This window comes from Prionailurus viverrinus, chromosome B2 (assembly GCF_022837055.1).
Source record: "Prionailurus viverrinus isolate Anna chromosome B2, UM_Priviv_1.0, whole genome shotgun sequence".
Lineage (NCBI taxonomy): Eukaryota > Metazoa > Chordata > Mammalia > Carnivora > Felidae > Prionailurus > Prionailurus viverrinus.
Window position 1 is genome coordinate 98,489,179 of NC_062565.1, and position 19,532 is coordinate 98,508,710.

General features: G+C 42.3%; 1 protein-coding gene across 3 annotated transcripts in view; it reads left to right on the forward strand.

Annotated features, from left to right (window-relative positions):
• ARMC2 (armadillo repeat containing 2) overlaps positions 1 to 19,532 on the forward strand; it is a 106,598-nt gene that overhangs the window by 9,670 nt on the left and 77,396 nt on the right. For all 3 annotated transcript variants that reach the window (XM_047860155.1, XM_047860156.1, XM_047860157.1), the window contains 2 exons: positions 8,814 to 8,985; positions 15,862 to 16,069. In XM_047860155.1, the coding sequence (XP_047716111.1) occupies positions 8,814 to 8,985; positions 15,862 to 16,069 (380 nt within the window). The remainder of the gene's footprint in view (positions 1 to 8,813; positions 8,986 to 15,861; positions 16,070 to 19,532) is intronic.

The following is a 19,532-nucleotide window of genomic DNA, read 5'->3' on the forward strand; positions in this document are numbered from 1 at the left end:
AATGTTTTGCAACATTTTTTTGTTTTTCACAATTTTGGGGGTTTTTTAAAGTTATGCATGTATATTATTTTTAATAGTTATGTATACAAATAAATTATATGTATATGTACATAAAGTTTCAAAGATTTGTTACCCAAAACATTCCAGTGGTCTCCTGTCCTCTTATTCTTCATTTTATCCTTCCCATTGGTTCTCACTTTAAACTCTTTTAGCACATTCTTTTGGTATATACATCCAAAATTTTAAATAACAGTGTCTTGCTCCTCTCTGGCTTATGAGATTGAGGAATTATCTAATGACTTCTCACTAAGGAAGATGAGGATTTAACTCTTGTCTGTCCTCCCACACATCATTACAACACATTCATCTTTTCTGTCCCCACTGCTACTCTCAATATAGATACATCATAATTTTGGTTAATCTCTTTTCTCTATGATTATATAAACCCTGTTTATAACTGAGCCTTGAACTATTGATGATTACTTCTCCTTCCCTGTACCACTTTTTGTTTTCCCTGGTATTAATAATTGCCTTGCTTTTTTAGTTTTGTATTATTACCATTTCAACCCTAAACTCTTCTCCAAGATCTAAATCTCCTTCATATATCCAGGTACGTAAGGTATTTTATTGATTAATCTCTTTGGAGAACTTTCCCCACTTTCTCTCAGACCATTTACCCTGGGCACCTGGCACACATGTAGCTCTCCTTCTTGTGATAGCTTTCTTGTTTTCTGTATCCCAGATTTTTCTCTGTCTTGATTTGCTTTTGGAATACTTGCTCCAGTAGCTTCTAGAGAAAGAGTGTATGGGAAGTACATTATTTGAGATCTTGATGGCTGTTTTTGCTCTCTAGAAGTTTGTAAGATTTTTCTCTTTGTTTCCAGTGTTCTGAAATTCCATGACAATGGACCTATGTCATGATGGGTATTCTCAATGGAATCTCATGCCCTTCAACTCTGGGAAAGGTCCTTAAATTATTTTGGTGTCTCTTCCCCTCTTTTTTGTTCTGTTTGCTCTTTCTGGAATTTATTATTCCAATATAGGATTCCCTGGACTTGTACTTTAATTTTCTTTTCTTTTTTTAAATTTTTATTTCCCTTCTCTTTTTGGAAGAGACTTTATCTTCTAATCCTTTTGTTGAGTTCTTTTCATTTCTGCTATCATATTTTAAAGATATTTATTTTTAATTTTCCAGAAGCTTTTCCCCACTCTTAAGTTTTTTCTTTTTTTAAAAAAAAATTTTTAATGTTTATTCATTTTTGAGAGAGAGAGCCAGAACATGAGTGGGGGGAGGGGCAGAGAGAGAGGGAGACTCAGAAACCAACGCGGGGTCCAGGCTCTGAGCTGTCAGCACAGAGCCTAATGTGGGGCTCGAACTCACAAACTACGAGATCATGACCTGAGCTGAAGTTGGAAGTTTACCTGACTGAGCCACCCAAGTGCCCCGGTTATCTTTTCATATGTATATATGTATGTATGTGTATATATACATATATATATATATATATATATGTATGTGTGTGTATACACACACACACAAACACACACATACATATACATATACGTATACATATATATATATATACATGTATATAGTGTTCTTGTGTTTCATGGTTGTATCATCTTGTCTGAGTATATTAGTGATAATTTTGGTTTTTGAATTGTTTCCTTCTCCCTTTAAAATTTTTGCTGTTTGTGTGTGCGCATGCATCTTAAACAAGAGAAATTTATTTTCTCACAGTTCTGAAGATTAGAAGTCCAAGATCAAGGTGGCAGTAGGGCTGATTTCTACTGAGGCCTTTCTCCTTGGCTTGTAGATGGCCATCTTCTCCCTGTGTCTTTACATGGTTTTCCCTCTGTGTCTCTGTTGCATTTTTATGTTTATTTTGCTCTCTGTTTTTCATATCAGAGGCTCTCCCCTGATAGCTCATGCTGCTTGTTTGGCTGCTCTTATTTGGAAGTAGAAGCATGTGGAATGGGTTGATCAACCGGTAGGTGATACCTACTCATATCAGGGAAGTTTAGCTGGGCTGTGTTGTTTGTGAAAGCCCCAGTGGCGGTAACTTTAGGAATTTTCTGTGGCTAGTTTATTGGAAGTATCTCAGAATATCTTCCAAGCTCTTGCCTACAGGATAAAAGCTGGTTGCTAACTTATAAGAACCAGCTGGAGGATGAAGTTAGGAATGTCTACCATTCAGTAGGTAAATATTCAATTAATATCTATGTTTATAATAAGTACCCTGACACTCAACTCTGGAAGGCAGCTATGCTTAGCACTATACCACCAATGCCTGCTGTGACACTCAACTCTGTATGATTAGCCTGATGAAGAGACCCTCTGTTTTACCTTCTCTACAGAACAAATCTCCCATCCATGTGGCCTGACTTCATGGAACTGGGAGGGAAGGAGTTACACAGATTTTTACCCACTCGTCCTTATTTCAGTCACCTCCCCTTATAGCCCTGCTGCATAAGTACCTGGTGATACCAGTCCTTTAGACTTTCATGGAATTGGGGTGTTAGTCAAGCTACTTTTCAATTTTTTCTAAAGTTTTATTTATTTTTGAGAGAGAATGAATAGGGGAGAGGCAGAGAGAGGGAGAGAGAGAATCCCAAGCAGGCTCTGTGCTATCAGCGTGGAGACCAATGTGGGGCTCAAACTCATGAACCTTGAGATCATGACCTGGGCCGAAATCGGGAGTTGGAGGCTCAACCAGCTGAACCACCCAGGTGCCCCTGCTTCTCGATTTTTATTACTATGCATGTATGCATATTTGTGTGTGTGTGTTTGTTTTTGATGAACTATTTGTGGGTTTTTTTGCTGAACTATTTGAAAGCAAGTTGCAGATCTTTTAAGACTTCATCCATAAAAGTTTAATTTGCATGTCATGTGAACAAGGACAGTCTCCTACATCACCACCACATTATCATCACAGCTCAGAAAATTAACATTACTCGGTAGTATCATTTAATGCACAGTCCATGTCCAAATGACCCCAACTGTCTCAAAATGTATCTTATATTCTTATGCTTCTTCTTATATTGCAGATGGCAAAAATAGGGTTCCAAAATAGTAAGCATGAGCCGATATGCAATAAATACTTTTGCCAGCCATTTATTTATATGTAGTTTCTTACACTTACAGTCTTGGAGACCACTTGGGTTCTGGGCCAGCTACAACAAGAGGGAACCCCTGTTTGGCAGCCCAGTGGGTCCACCTTATCGTAAAGTGGCTCTCTATTTTATGATTCTGTCATTGGACTCCTATGAATTGTTTTTAACATTCTGTAGTTGTGGGTGATTCACTCAATAGGCCTATTGTTTTCTAAAAATTTCTAGTTGTAGAGTTAACCTGGTCCTTGTTACACTGGTACAGTCTTTAGACTGCAGGATTAGATGTTAGACAAAGATAATATGGACATTTGCCTCTGTTTAGGGTCATTATAATTTCATTATAAGTTTAGGGTCACTATATTTCTTTACTGCAGAATGTCTAGGTGCTATGTACAAAGTAAAAGTGGACTCAGAAGTCCCCATGTCAAGTAAAATAGCTCTTTTAGTTTGAAATCTTTTTGTTATAGCAGACTATGTGAGGGTCTTAAGTATATTTCATTTTAAACATAATTAAAGTTTGGAGCCCCCAGTCAAAAAAATCCTAAAAGTGAACTTATGCTATTGCCCCTCCACCTTCTTTCCTCTTTTCCATCTCACCCCTGAGAGAACCTCTACTCTGGGGACTACTATCCTGGCAAAGTGGGGAAGTAGGAATGGAGGAGGAAGGAGTGGGGAAAAAGGAGGCAGCTGGAGGCTGGGGCTGGGGTAGCTCACAGATAAGGGGCTCACTTGTGGAAGGAATCTGTGAATACCTAACCAACAGAACCTCAGTACTTTCTGGCTCTAGGTTCCTTTCTCAGGCTAGTTTGGCTTTTAATGATGCCTTGACTATCAGTCAGTCGAGGAAGAGGGACCAAGAAAGCAACCCATTCCAGCTCCTACATTTAACAAATCAGCTCTACTTCTTTGAGCGTAAATGTTTCCCTTCTCCCTGTTTCTACCCCCCCACCCCACCCCTCCCCCCGGATCTGGCCTGTGCTCCTCCCACTGCCCATCCTCCTGCAGGTGGTGGACTGTCTCTACTCAGGGGCACTCTGGCTCCTGACCACCCAGGCCTTGACTGCCCATTAGCACCTGTAATCCTATAAGACAGGAAGTAAACATGTATACCTACTTGCTATATCAGTATGCCCTGGTACCCCTGTTTTCTTTTGTAGCAGCGCCCCACGTTCCCACGACAACTCGACATGTGGGGCTGCTGGGTGGTGGTTGTTATGGCTGCTTTCATTCTGCTCCCCTGGTTATAGCTGGTGTTCAGATTTATATTTATACAGGAACAGCTGCTCTCTTACTTTGGATTGTATAAAGTAGGAAAAGAGATGTGGGCCTGTGCATAAATAGGAAGTTTTGTCTTTCATCATTATTATTGTCAAAACTGAATTCTCTTGTGTTTCCTAAACTTACAAAGTCTAGTTGTTTAAACCCCAAGTGTTTTTTTATTAAACTTTTTATTGCCACACTAAAAAGACACAGATCATGAGTGCAGCTTGATAAATTTACACAGACTCAACATACTCTGTAACCAGCATTCAGAAAGGAAAAATAGATCATTACCAGCATCCCAGAAACTGCCTCCCTAGGGTGAATATTGTCTTGATTAATCACAGCATAGATTAACTTGAGCTATTTTTAAAATATTTTATAGGAACCATGCTCCAATTATTTGACAAGGAAAACAATGTGGTTTATTTTTAAAAGAAAGGACTTGGGGGGCGCCTGGGTGGCTCAGTCGGTTGGGCGTCCGACTTCGGCTCAGGTCATGATCTCACGGTCCATGAGTTCCAGCCCTGCATCGGGCTCTGTGCTGATGGCTCAGAGCCTGGAGCCTGTTTCAGATTCTGTGTCTCCCTCTCTCTCTGCCCCCTCCCCCGTTCATGCTCTCTCTCTGTCTCAAAAATAAACGTTAAAAAAAAAATTAAACAAAAAAAAAAGAATGGACTTGGAATCCCATATATACCTTGGGGATAGGAGAGATCCAGGGTAAGAAAAAGAATGAGAATGAGAATGTCAAAGCAATGTTCTTTCTGTCACCATTTCTGAATGGGAACATTACAACAGTGAATCACATGCTGAGAGTGACAGAGGAGCCCAGCGTACCTGTGGAGAAAATCATAGTAATAGAGGTGCACATACAGTTACCACATCCAAGGGTTATAGGCTTGAAGGAATTGTTTTAACAGCTTTACCGAGGTATAATTTATCTACAATTGTATCAAGACTCGGAGTTTTCCAGAGAAAAAGACCAGTAGATAGATAGATAGATAGATAGATAGACAGACAGACAGACAGACAGACACAGATAGATATATAGAAAGAGATTTATTTTGAGGGATTGGTTCACATGATTAAGGAGCCTGAGAAGTCCCCCTCGGTCTGCTGTCTGCAAGCTGGAGGCCCAGGAAAGCCAGTGGCCTAATTCCACTCAAAGCCTAAAGGCCTGAAAAACTGGGAGGGGTGGGCTGGGGGGAGAGGGTAGCAGGTAGCCAGTGGTTTGAGTCCCCATCCGAATGTGAAGGCTTGAGAACTGGAAGTATTGGTGTCCAAGGGGAAAAAGATGGATGTTCCTGCTGAAGCAGAGAGGGCAAAAACACCCTTCTTCATTTCCAGGAATTTTTAATATTTGCTTTCTAACTTCCAAGAGGTCTTGTGTGTGTGTGTGTGTGTGTGTGTGTGTGTGTGTGTGTGTGTGTTTTGTTGCTCTGCAAATTAAATCATAGCAACTTCCTGAGGTGGGATATGGCAGATTCCCCTTCCTGTAGAATAGGGGAGACCCTGCCTTTCCATCTGGTGGTCCAGAGGAGCCGTGCCAAAAATTGGTCAAGGCCCACAATACTGGGAGAAAAGTCAAGGCCAGGCAGATTCCTTAAATGTTCTAGGAATTCTGTCTTTTTCGATTGGGTTATTCTATGAAAATTCTTTTTTTCTTCAACAAACTCTAGCAGTTTGAACAGCCAGAACAGAGCTTAAAATCTGACTTTATCAGTGTCCTTGATTATATTCACGTCACTGGTTAGTGTCATGACACACAAAGTGACTGAGGTGAGGTTCTCAAGTGAAAATTTCAACTTACTTACATTGTTCTCTGAAATTCTAAAATAAAGTGAATCTTATAAGAAAAAAAGTTCTTTTACTGTTTTGCTTCATAAAAGCCAGTTTGCTCTACAAAGTGGAAGAACATTTTGTAGAACCTGGCAGGATAGAAATTGATGTCTTGTTCAGTGGTTTTCCCTTGAAGAACTAAAAACACTTACATGTATTACTTATACTTTAAGTAGTCCAGTGAGGTATATGTTTAAATGGGGTACATGATTTTAGTTAAGGACAATAGTCAAATGGGACTCATTTTTCACTATACAATGACTAATTTTGCACTAGGAAAATGATATCTTTTATCAACGGGCAGTTAAAGGGATTTATCTTGCCATGCAGAGATAATTGAGTTATTTTCCTTTGGATAAAAATTAGCTTTGCATATTTTCCCTTTTTATAAGATCTTTTACTTAGTACCCAAAACATTTATAACTGTTAGGGCATCTATCAAAGAAGTCATCTACTTTATTTACATTATTATTAATTGGCAGACTTCTCAATCTTTGTTTCAGATTCAGGGTACCTGCAGAGCACTGGCATTCTGAGATAAGAAAACCTCCTATCTACATTCAATATTAACATTATCCTTATATACTTCACCTTTCATAAAGCTCTTATTTTCCTATATTATAGTTTTTGCTTTTTTTGTTACTATTAGTTTCATGACCTAAGTGGCATTCTTATGAATATTTTGTAACAATTAGACTAAACAGTAAAGGGACTATTACGTAAATATAGCATAATTTATACAGACAAATGAGTGTTGCCCCTTCAGAAGAGACCCCTCTGAATTCAAAATCTCTTTTTCCAGCCAAGTTGTGTCAGAGGCTAGGGCCTTGACTTTTGAGACTTAAAAGTAACTTGGAACCAAATCTGGTTAATAAAGGGTGAGCAACTTACATAGGGAAGGGAGCTTCATTTCTTGAGTTTCCATAGAGGGAATTGTATGTATGTCAGCGTCCCTGAAAGAAGAGGCCTCCTATCTCCATTTGGTAGCTGGGCAAGTTCAGAGAAAGGAATGGCCTGCCCAAGTTCACTCCACTACTAGTAAATCGACTGCACTCCAGTTTGGGTTTGATCTCAGAGTCATTTACTCTTCCCCTATATTAGGCTGATTATTTTATTTACCTTTAGAGAAGGTTTATTTACCTTCTTTATTTAAAGCCGCTTTATTTACCTTTAGAGAGGACACACTTCTCTAAAGTCATGAAGCTAATATTTTTCTATCTGGCTTATGGGTTGATTCTAATTGCAAATGAATGAAATGATACAAAAAAAATATTTTGAAAAATATCATCAGTGTTGAAAGAAGCAACTTATTGGAAGGAGAAGTCTAATATAGATGTCGAGGCTCTATTAATGTATACGAGAAAATGAGTGTTGGGAATTATGTGCCATATATGATAGATAACCTCACTCATTTTTCCAAATTGTCTGACTTAAATTTCACACTGGATTTTTAAGAAATTTGTTGATTAACCTACCAGATTGAGAATCACTCATTTCACATATTACATAAGTAGCTTCAGGAACTCTAACTCAGTTGTTTTTGGTTAGAGAGCTAAAAGCACCTGCTGCCATAAAATTGCTCGTTCATAAGCAGATGATCTTGTTAAGGTTGGAGGGAGGCAGGGTGGATCACCAAGCCACACCAGAAGTGGGAGTTGAGGCCCACGTGAGGTTCTGGCGCTGGGCTGGGCGCTGGGCTGGAGGGCACCACCACCTGAAAGTGGGACCGCAGGGTGCTCTGGGTGGCACAGTGCTTGGTGCTGGTATTTCTATTTATTTATTTTTAAATGGTTGATTTATTTTTGGGAGCGAGGGAGGGAGGGAGGGAGAGAACGAGCAGGGGAGGGGCAGAGAGAGAAGGGGACAGAAGATGCAAAGCAGGCTCCATGTTGACAGCAGCAAGCCCAGTGTGGGACTTGAACTCATCATGACCTGAGCCCACGTCAGCCGCTCAACTGACTGAGCCACCCAGGCGCCCCGTTGTGCTGGTACTTTTAAAAGTCTTTAAGGAATTGGAATGTTGCCCATAATATTCCTTTTCAAGGGGTATCAGCATAGAATTCTGAGAGGTAGAAAATAAAACATTTTTATATCATAAGTCCAAGACAACTTCTTGCTCTTAGGTTTTATGACTTTATAATCTAAATTATTCAAGGATATTTATACTCTTAAAAAAATACTTTTCTGGAGTCCAAAATATGTTAAGGCAGTATTTATATTCCCCATAATTCTTGACATGTATGGGTGCCAAGTAACTGTTTTCTGAGCTGGCAGGAACACAAAAATTTACAAAGCATTTTGAGTATACTGTGTCAATATTACAGTCTCTTATACAGATACCTGTTTCCTAGCGTGCATAAATTTTTTTTTCGAATATGCTAAGCCCGATAGAGGATTTAATACAATATATTTGACAAAAGCAATGGGAAGTTGCTATACATACACATACGTGAGATAAAATGGCCCGTGAGGTGTAGAATTGAGTGGCGGGGTGAAGCGAAGCTGGAAGCCCCCCTGGAGGTGTCAGTGCCAGTGCCAGGGTGGGGGTCTTATTTGAGACGCGGAAACTCATGCCAATCATTTGAAAAATCTCTTTCCAGAGACCGAAAGCTCCGGCATCTCCCGCCCCGGAGGAGGACCTGTGCTTTTCCTTTCCCAAACCCCCAGTGGACGCTGCAAAGATGAGAAGAATAAGCAGTGCCCGGGCGCGCTTATTCAGGGCGGCCTCCCAGGGGGCTCTTCTGCCTGACAGGACGCTTCCTCCCGCTGAGTGTAAGGCTGGGTGACATCCTTTAAACTGGGGGGTGGGCAGGTGATTTGAATTTGCACATACAAGTTATTTTTACAGGACTTTTTTTCAAACCCCACAGGATTTTTACAGTAACACTTAGTTAATATTATGCAAAAGCTGGTGAAGAAACATTGTTCATATATTTTTCTGAGCATTCATGAAGAGTACCTAAATATCACAGTTTTTCTAAAAAAGTTACTTGGTAGGAAAAGAGTATTAGGGTTAAGTGTTTTCTAATGAAGGAGTTCACCTGTATTGGAAACAAGTGATTTTTTAAATTAGTTCAAACAGTTGTTCGTTTCATTAGGCACATTTAAAGATTCATACAATGTGCCCTAGGCTTAGGTCTTTGAAGATACCTTTCCAATCCCATGTGACAAAGTAAGCTAAAGTTGGAGGCTTTTCCAGTTCTTTCCCACAGAATTGCTGGCAGGTATCTACACCTGGAGGCAGAGGTGCTACAAACCTCAAGCTCTAATGTGTGCCCCAAACATTGGAATCAACCCCTGTCCAGAGTACACTAAGAGTTTTTCAGATTCTGCAGGAAATGTCTCTTCAGTGGGATGACAATGAGTCTAGAGCATCACACCAGTATTGAGAGAAAAAAAAAAAATGAAATAGAATAGAATGGAAGACATCAGGGCACATCACAGATCGTAGGGCAAGTATTGCTTCAAGGAGACCTTACTGTGGTCACGTACATGTGTGTTCAGGGTCATATTATTAATTTATTATATATTACACTTAATTTATATTATGAACTTATTTTTACTGCATGTAGTCCAAAAAGTTGGAAAACCACTTTACTAGGGGCTGCAGAACGGGCCCTCCTTCAATCAATAAGATGAGTAGGGGTAGGTGTACAGTCACAGAGAGGAGATTATTTGAAGATGGATCCCAAAAGTTACAAGTCACTGCCTGAGGATCCTACTTGTTTGATATTCAAGGGTTTTCTTTTAATGAGTCACCAACACTTAAAGGTAGAAGATCTCATGGAAGCATCCAGATTTATGACTTCTTATGAAAAAATTAGAAGATCTGGCAGTCCTGGGCCTTTGTTCCGTGTGGCACCCATCCACTCCCATTAGCCCGGGGTATGGGCTGCAGTTCCCTATGTCTCCCCAGCCCACTTTACTCATGTTCTGGTCCCTCTGATCCCTGTAATCCCTGACATGGCCAAAGAGACTCATGAAGAAGTCATGAAGAAAGGGAAATAGGCAATCCAGGGCACTCATGTCACACGGTAACAGATGCTGTCACGGGATATATAATTAGGCAACTTGCTTTACCTCAATGTCCCAATTTGTTTCCTTCTAACAGTCAGTCAATCAGATATTTATTGAACCCCTTCTAAGTGCCAGATACCATTCTAGGTTCACAGGGTCCTGCCTTCAAAGAGCTTGTGAGGGGGGATAGACAGTAAACAGGAAAACAAAGAAATAAGATAATTTGGGTCCGACGAGGGCTATGAAGAAGATACGCAAGATGACAGGATGGAGAATGTCATGGCGGGAGTAGCTCAGGTGGCACAGGAATGTGCTTGAGGAGGTGACCCCTGGGTTGAAACGTGACTAGGGAGAAAAAGGCAGGTCTATAGAAACCTGTGGATGAGGTGCCCGTACTGAGGGACAGCGAGGCCCGAGACGGGGGGGAGGCTCGGATGGTGGAGGCTGGGAAGGCCAGTGTGGCGGGAAGGTGGTTAACCATGGGAACGTGAAAGGAGCGGAGGCCACAGCCCGGCAGGGCCAAGCTGTGGAAACCAGCCCAGACTTTACTCTGCTTGCACTGAAGAGCCAGGGCAGGGTTTAAGTGAGGGAGAGACCTCATCTGACTTCAGTTTCTCAGCTATAGCCGCACCTTAGGATCACCTGAGGAACTTTTCAACCGTTCCCCCACCAGGGCCCCAGTTAGACCAGTTAGATCCAGAAGGATTGGTAATTGCAGGAGCAAAGCCCCTGCCAGCAGGAGAGGGGATGGGATCTGGAGTCCGGGGTCAGGGGTTGAGGTCAGACCTAGAGAGCAACAGCGTCTCTCCTTGTAAACGGGTGGTAGAGCTGGTGTGCCGGTACTGTTGTTTGCTAGATGTCTTGCTATCAAGCCTGAATGCCGCCTCCGCGGCGTTTAACTCCTGGTTGCTCACCGTGGGAGCCTTGCTCCTTCCTGAGCTGTTCATGTCTACAGGGGAGTGACTGGAGAGACAGTGCTTCACCCACCATTCCCATCTTCTTTGCTTCCCTTGTGGCTCTGTGCCTTCCCTTCGAGGCCACCTGGCCCTTGACTGTGCACCCACAGCACACCTGTGCTTGGGAGGTGCCATCTGCGGGTGTCATTTCCCAGCACCGAGGCCGTCCCCACGCCTCCGAGCGGTCAGAAACAGGTCTTTGTTGCCGTCCTTTTATCCACCCTGTCTGCAGGTGCTCCCTGCTCATCAGCCCTGGGGTCTGTGTCAGCACTCAGGAAACAATGGCAGTAAAAAGTCAGAGTCATTTTAAAAGCACCATTGCCCAATTAAAAAAATATGTTATATATTATTATATATGGTATACATGTATATTTTAATGCTGCAGCCTTGGAATTATTGTCATTTGTGCAGGAGCTCCCTGGGCTTTGCGTCAGAGACTCTATTGTTTAGTAAAGGTGTCTTTCAGTGGGTGACTGGGGTGTAAAGGCAGCCGTGCTGGAGACAGAGGGTGTGCCCCTTCCTTTGATGTGAAGTCATCTGTAGCCGACTCTGCCTCGGGCAGGGCTGGGGGTGTGGTGGCAGGCTTGGAATTCCTGATTTAAGAAAATGAAAGGGGAAGACAGGTGTGTAGTGATCTTCACAGGACCAGCAGTTTAATTGCTCTGTGTTGAAATAGGCTTTTCGCCTGGACATGGCAGTGATGCTAAGGCCGCCTCAGTTACTCTAGCTGGACAGAGACCTCAGGGCAGTCTCCCCACCACCCCCCCACCCCCCCCACCCCCCCTCCGCCCATTCCCTGCCCTCTTTGCCTTCACAGGGAGAGCCCTCGACAGGCTTCCTAAATGGGCTTCCTAAGCATCTTCTGGGTCCGCATTTCCCTTTCTCACCACTGCTGCACTTCTGTTCTCACCTCTTGCCTTGTGCTTGGCCTTCTAGGCCCCTTTCTCATCCTCCCTCAGCTCACTGATGACCCTCAGCCCTTAGAGCAGCCAGAAGAGCCTGGAGAAACCAAGCTGCCAACCACACATGGCTGTGAGCAGCCGCCTTCTCCCTTCATCCCAGTGGACCGTGAAAATGATTATTTTCTGTGTGTGCCATATGGGCCAGGAAGCAAATAAAAATCAAATTGCATCATCTTCTTGCTGAAAACCCTTTGGAGGGCTCCCTGTGCCTTAAAGGAGTGTTTGCCAAACTGAGTTCCAGCATTCCCTTGGAAAAGTGGTTCAGCACTCAAATCAATCTGCCTGCTTCCTCTCCCTCTTGGAGAGTCCTGGCGCACATGGGCATATTTGAGGGTCAGTAAAGATGCCTATTTAATTTTAATTCAACCCAGCATTTTACAAATGTACTTGACTGTGGAATCTATCTTTTGAAAAATGCAGTTTGGGAAATGCTGACCTAGCACAGAAGTTGGCAGACTTTTTCTGTAAAGGGCCAGAGAGTAAATATTTTAGACCTCATGGGCCGTATAGTCTCTGCTCAACCTACTCAACTCTGCTGTTGTAGTGGGAAAGCCACATAGACTGATTTATGGCCACTGAAACTTGAATTTCCTGTAATTTTCACATGACACAAGATAGTGTTCTCTTTTTGATTTCTTCCCAACCATTTAAAAATGTAAAAACCATTCTGAGTTTGTAGGCAGTACGAAAACAGGAGGCAGACTAGATTTGGTGGTTAGTTTGCTGACTCCCGGCCTAGGGGATAAAATCTCTGCTCCTCATCACGCACAGCTCCGTAGTGATCTAGCCTAACATTCCAGGCCCTTCTTTTGACTCTCCTTTCCCTACCCTCCACAGCCTGTGCACCAGCGGTTTGGAACTCCTTGCAGTTTCCCATCCTGGTCCTGCTGATTCAAGCCTCTTGCAGGAGCTGCTCTATAATTGCTGGACCCAGTGCAAAATGAGAATGTGGGGCTCTTTATTAAATTATTGGGAATTTCAAGATGGTGACAGCCAAGCATAGGGCCCTTCTTTGTGTGGGGCCCTGCTTGACTATACAGCATGTATGCACATAAAGCTAACTCTGACTCCAGACTTTTGTTCCTTTTTCACAGAACTCCTTTTTGCCTCCTGTTAATCCCTGAAGAATACTTCTCAGGCTCTGCCTCCTCTATGAATCTTTCCCTGACCAACTTCCACACCCCTCAGGACTCTCCTGTTCTCTATACCACCCTTACTGGCTCAGACTATGCTGTACTGCATTTCTCTCTTTACATGTCCGCCTCTCTATCTCCCCTACTAGACTGAGCAGCTTCAGTAGGAAGAGAGGTTTTCTTTATTTCTTTCGGTAGGAAAAGAGCCTGAGAACCTAAAACAGGGTCTAATATATAGTAGGTGCCAAAGCAATATCTGTGAAATGGAACCGTTCCTGTATAGTAATACTATTTGTTGTAGACTTCTTTTTTTTAATATTTATTTATTTTTGAGAGAGAGAGAGACAGAGACAGAGTGCGAGCAGGGGAGGGGCAGAGAGAGAGGGAGACACAGAATCTGAAGCAGGCTCCAGGCTCTGAGCTGTCAGCACAGAGCCAGACGTGGGACTCAAACTCACGAGCCTTCGAGCCATGAGGACATGACCTGAGCTGAAGTTGGCCACTTAACTGATTGAGTCACCCCTGTTGTAGACTTTTGAAGTTGAGCCATGATCCATTACAAAATTAGTAAAATGTGCTACAGGTATTTACCAGGGACACACAGGGCATTGTTACGAATGCTCAGTTTAATGGTGGACATCCACCATCCACCCTGGAAGACTGAGCCCCAGGGCAGCTCTTCGCTGTAGTAATAAGTGACAGCTCACCCCAATAGATTGTGAAGTTAGAGGGGGCCGCAGCAACTCCCCCTATGAGTATGGGTGTGTTTCCCCTCTAGAAGAGAAGCTCCCTGACTGCTGGGACTTCTTGGTTAGACCGCCAGCACCTGGAGCAGCACCTGGCATGTAGCGGTGAGTGCCTAGTAAATATCCATGGAGTAAATGAAGGAAAGAAACAGATGTTAAAATACAGGAATAGGCTAAAGATGCTTTGTGACCTAAAACAAAACACGTGCTTTGTTATTCAGTAGGAAAGATATTTAAGGCAGAGTGGTGCTACTGAGCGTGCCCTGGACCAGAAGTCGGGATTCTTGGGTTCCCTTAATGATGATGAAATAACTTCTGGGTTTTGAGTAAATCACTTTGCTAGGCCACATTGTTTAATTCTCACCACATCCCTAAGAGGCGGGGACTACTGAGAAAGGTGAGAGAAAGGTTGAGTGACCTGCCTGCGTGGGTCAGCCAGTACTTGACCCCAAGTCCGATGGAAGGGCAAAGCCTACGCTCCTCCTACTGTATGGTCCCAGCTCTCCCCAAACTTGCTCTGTGAACTGAGACTGGTCACTTAACATTTGGGTTTTCAGTTTTCTCATCTGAAAATTGAAATTTGGGCTAGCTGATCTCTAAAGTTTCTTGCAGTTTTGAAATGCATTGTTTTGAAAGCAGGGGGCTTGGTCAGAGTGGACCAAGTGGTTTTGTTGGTTTTTATTGGTTTGCTCGTTCAAGTGCAGAAAAAGACACTTTGGGTGTTTGCAAAACAGTGTTTTTCTATAAAATCTCATCCCTCCCTGCCCTTTTGAAAAAAACATTCTCTCAGAGATTCAAGCATGGTAGCAGCATCACAGATGAACTATGCCTAATGGCCATTTGTTGATAAACACTGTTGTATCACAAGTTTAAGAATCTGCCGTCGTAGACACAATAGACGTTTCAGTTTAGAGACTGGACTTTTTGCAACTCTTATTATCTTACTCCTCTTTAGAAAGCCTTATAAGCCAAAGCTGTCTTCCTACCACCTAGCAGTGGTGTGTAAGGCCTCCACCATCTGGCTGCTGCCCCTCTGATCACCTCTCTTCTTCTTCTCCCTCACATACTCCACTCCTATTGTGCCTTAAGCATGCCAGGCACACTCCTGCCTTAAGACCTCCATACCTGCTAATCCCTCTGCAAGGAAGATTGTCCCTCATCAACTGATAACCAGATGCCTTGCCTCCATTAAGGGTTTGCCTACCATACCCACCCTGTTCAAAACTGCTACCTGCCCCCATCCCCAATCCTCTTTAGTTTTCTCCATTTTTCTACTTATGCTTTGTTTTGTTTTGTTTTTTCCGTAGCAGTTATTCTATAATATACCTCATTTATCATGGTATATTATTTATTATCTCTTCATACCTATTAGGATATAAGCCCTAAGAAGTCAGGGATCTTTGTTTTGTCACTGCTACATCTTGAATGTGTAGACCAGTGCCTGATATCATGGAGGCACTCAAGATTTTTTGAATGAAAAATTATTAACATGATCAAATTCAGGAAAAGGAGTCATCACTCTGGGATGCAGATGTATGTAAATGTGGGCGGAGTTATTCATAAACCTAATTTGAGTGTTTGTCCTCTGGTAGACTCAGAGAGTCAAGAGAAGATCCCACTCGTTTCTGATGAATTGGTGCCACCAAGCCTGAAATAGTGGTGAGGTATTGTAGGTGTCCAGGTAGGCTTTGGCCGTACAATTCCAGACTTGGTTATAAGTAACATATAACTTTTGCATTGTACCAATTCTCAGACTGAAAAAAAAAAAAAACATTGAAATAGTGATTCTTAAAGTAAGAAATACTTTGACGAAACATTTCCTTGATTGTTACAGCAAAGAAGACAGTGGAATCCAAAGAAACCATTGTGAAGGGGGACCCTATGGTGAAAACAAATGGGATTTATTTAACAGAATCAAACGCCATGGGCCACTTAAAGAGTCACCCACTTCAGCTAACTTACGACGGAGGCTTCAGTGAAATTCAGGAGCAAGAAATGTTTAAAGGGACAACATCCTTGCCATCTCATCTCAGAAGTGGAGGGTCAGTATTCTTTTGATTTGATTTTCTGGTCTGGATAAGTGTCAATACCAGTTTGTTTCCTTATCTTATGGAGATGATTGATTTGCATTTTCCCTTTTACATAAACAAATTTTTCAGTTAATGATGCATGAATAGGAAAGACTTTTTTTCTTCATGGCTAGATGGAGTTGATTTTACATCATTCCCTATTTAATTCTTGGGAAAACGTTTGTTCATACCTGCCAAGTGCTGCATTGATAGGACTGTCAATAGTCTTTGCTTTAGACTGTTCCAGCCAGCCCTTGAGTGATGAGTGATTGTTCTGTTTGTGCGTTATTTGGGATTCTTGCCTGGCCTGGAATCTCTTGTTCCCTCCCTTTGGACTAGTTCACTGTTGTTAATTCCATTGAAGAGTGGACACTTATTTTATTCTCCAGTAGATACTTGGATTTAAACATTCATTTTGTCAATGGGTAAACAGTTAAAACAGAAGAATCCTATAGATTTCTGTTATCCATGGTATCTGTCCACTAATACCTCATAAAATGAATTATTGGGAATTACTTTATTTCATACCACGTTCCTAGGCAGGGCTTTCTAGGGCTTCCCCTAAAAAATTGAGGAACAATTTTCTTATCATATTAAAGATTTGTGGAGAAATGTTCACTGTACAGACCATGTGAATTCTCACCCTGGTGTTTTCCTAAAGAAGCCTTGAATAACTAGGGATGGGGGTCAGGGGTGGAGTTGGGAGAGAAGCCTCTGTTCTCCAGTCCCAGCCAATAATGATGCCAAGATAGGCAGAAGGTCCTGGACTGGACAGGGTCATTCAGTTAGAGATATTTTTCTTTGACTTTCCATTGGGTCATTATGGACAATTGCCTGGTTCAAATTTGCTTAACAAGATTAAATTCCATGGGCCATTTTAAGACCGAGTGCTTGTTGCCCTCACTTTAGATTTTGGGTCTGACTTTGGCTTGTACACACGCAGCGTGCTTAAAATTTTCCCGGAACTGGCTGCTTGGCAGCTGGTTAGTTTAGCTAAACTGACCTTGTCTGCTGACACAGCCTGAAGAGTGTCGCGCATGTGGAATTTATATTAGGCAACCCAGCGGTCCTTGTAATGTTGCTTTGCGTTCAGAACATTTTTTAAATTAAAGGAAAAATGAAATGTCTCCTTAAGTGGAAGAGAATGACTTCCAATTGGGACTTTGGGAGCTGAGCACAAAACATCAAACTGGCCATTGCAACCAATCTTTTCCAGTCGGTGAGTAAGAATAGGCTGCAGACCTCAGAGCTTGCACATGAAAGACTGCGGGAGAGCTCGTGTTGCTCCAGCACTGAAGCGAAAAGGAAACATTTCTCTTGCTGCACCCATCCTTATAGTAATTAAAGTTGACGAGGAAAAACCAGACAAGAGCTGTTTTATTTTATTGTACTTTATTTTATTTTGCAAACCTTCAGATGTTGCAGAATAATCTGGCAAGCCAGAGTTCATTATGTCTTCCGTCAGGGACAGCAAAGGCATTTTCAGTTACATATTTGATCCCACAAACGGCAAAGGAGAAATCAATTAGGGACTGGAATCACCTCTTCCTGACTGTCCAGAATTATGAGGTGTTGGCAGCGGCACTAATTGTTTTTTTTCTGTTTTGTTAGGATGGCTTTTGCGTCGTGTAATGATTGTGTCTGAGTTGGGTTTGCAGTGCACCCTGGCAAGTTTAACTTCCAGTAACATTTCTGCTTTATGAATCTGTACCTCCTTTCATCATCGATGGGTTTTTGGTGGAGTGGCGCCAAAAAGACAGTTTATACAGTAGAATTAAAACAAACCGGAAAATGGAAACTATTAGCAATTCCTTCATTAATTGCATTTGTGAATCAGTCTGGGACACTTGATAATTGTTTCTTGTAAACATTTAAGTGAATAATTCCAAGAAATGATCTTTGCTATGCAGTGGAGTATTCCCAGTTTTGATGCTAAAGCCTTACTCAATTAACATTTTTCCATCTTTAAACCATAATGTGGAAAATGAAGGCTCTTGTCAGTGAGCTGGGCTGGCAGGAGAAGGGAGGGAGGGGAATGCAAAGTAGAAAAGGAGGAGGCATGAGATGACTCCGGCTTGAGGAGACCAGCAGATCTCTTCAAGGGGACAGAGGAAGTGAGCGCCTGCTGCCCGTGCACGGTCCTTACACCGTGAATGGGGGAGCGGCCCTTCCCGCTGAGTGCTTCTCAGCTGGGGAGTAAAGGGTCAGTTTGTTCCAGTGAACGAGAATTCACTTAGAATATGGACAACTCAGACCTGGGATGGACTGGAGTTTCACTTTATGCCGGTCGTGATGGAAAAAGGATTTGCTAAGCAAGGCATCATCATAAACAAGATCTTGGGGGACTATTTAACGTTCCAAAAGAGAACATACTCTCAAGCACTTATCAACCTGTCATCTTCAAACAGCGGTGCAATTACGCCACTCTCTGTGTGTCCATTTAAGGATCCATTTAAGGTTTGGCAGGCCTGCCCCGTAGCAACACTACACTGTCTCTTACTTTGAGTTGGCATGTGGATTGAAAATAATAAAGCTTCCATTAAAATACATATGTATATATATCTCTGTCCATCTGTCCAACCATCCATCTATCCATCCATCCAGTGGTTCAGTCTGATGAACCCTTTCATATATCTGCTTAAAAACCTTTTAAGGCTTTCTGTGTAAATATTCAAACTATTGCGGTTTGGAAATGCAGTCTTCAGGAGGAAAGCCCAAGAGCAGTCAAGAACTCTTTGCTGGGAGCTGTGATCCTTGGATTTAGGTTCACTTCTCTCTCTCAGCCATTTGATTTATCTGCATGCTGGGCTCAGTTTTCTAATCTGTAAAATGGAAACAACTGTGCTCCTTCATTCCCATCTCCTCCCAGTTTTCACTGTAGGTGGTAGAATGATTATTAAGGCTTAAAAGCCTTATTTGTAAGTTGTCAAGTGCCAGTGGTGTTTTGGGAGTCAAACATAAGAAAAGAGGAGGGCATCGGAGTGGCTTATTTGGTTAAGTGGCCAACTCTTGATTTCGGCTCAAGTCACGATCTCATGGTTTGGGGATCGAGCCCTGTGTGGGCTGTGCATTAACAGTGCACAGCCTGCTTGGGATTATCTCTCTCCCTCTCTGTCTGCCCCTCCCCAGCTTGCATGCTCTCTCTCCCTTTCTCTCAAAATAAATAAATAGACATTAAAAAAAATAAGAAATGAGGGCTTCTGGTTAAAGATGGTAAAGCAAAGGCATTCTGCAGAAACTGAACAAAAGCAGCAGAGAATGAAAAACACAGAAATAAATGCCATCAATGAAATAGAGAAATAGTTCCAACCCCAAACTACAAAACATGGAGCAAACTTTACACTGCATATGGGCTTGGTTATTTTTGTCTACCTAGCATACTTCTTTTTGGAGGGCGAGCCGCCTTGCGTCGTATAATAAGTCCTGCTCAGTCAGT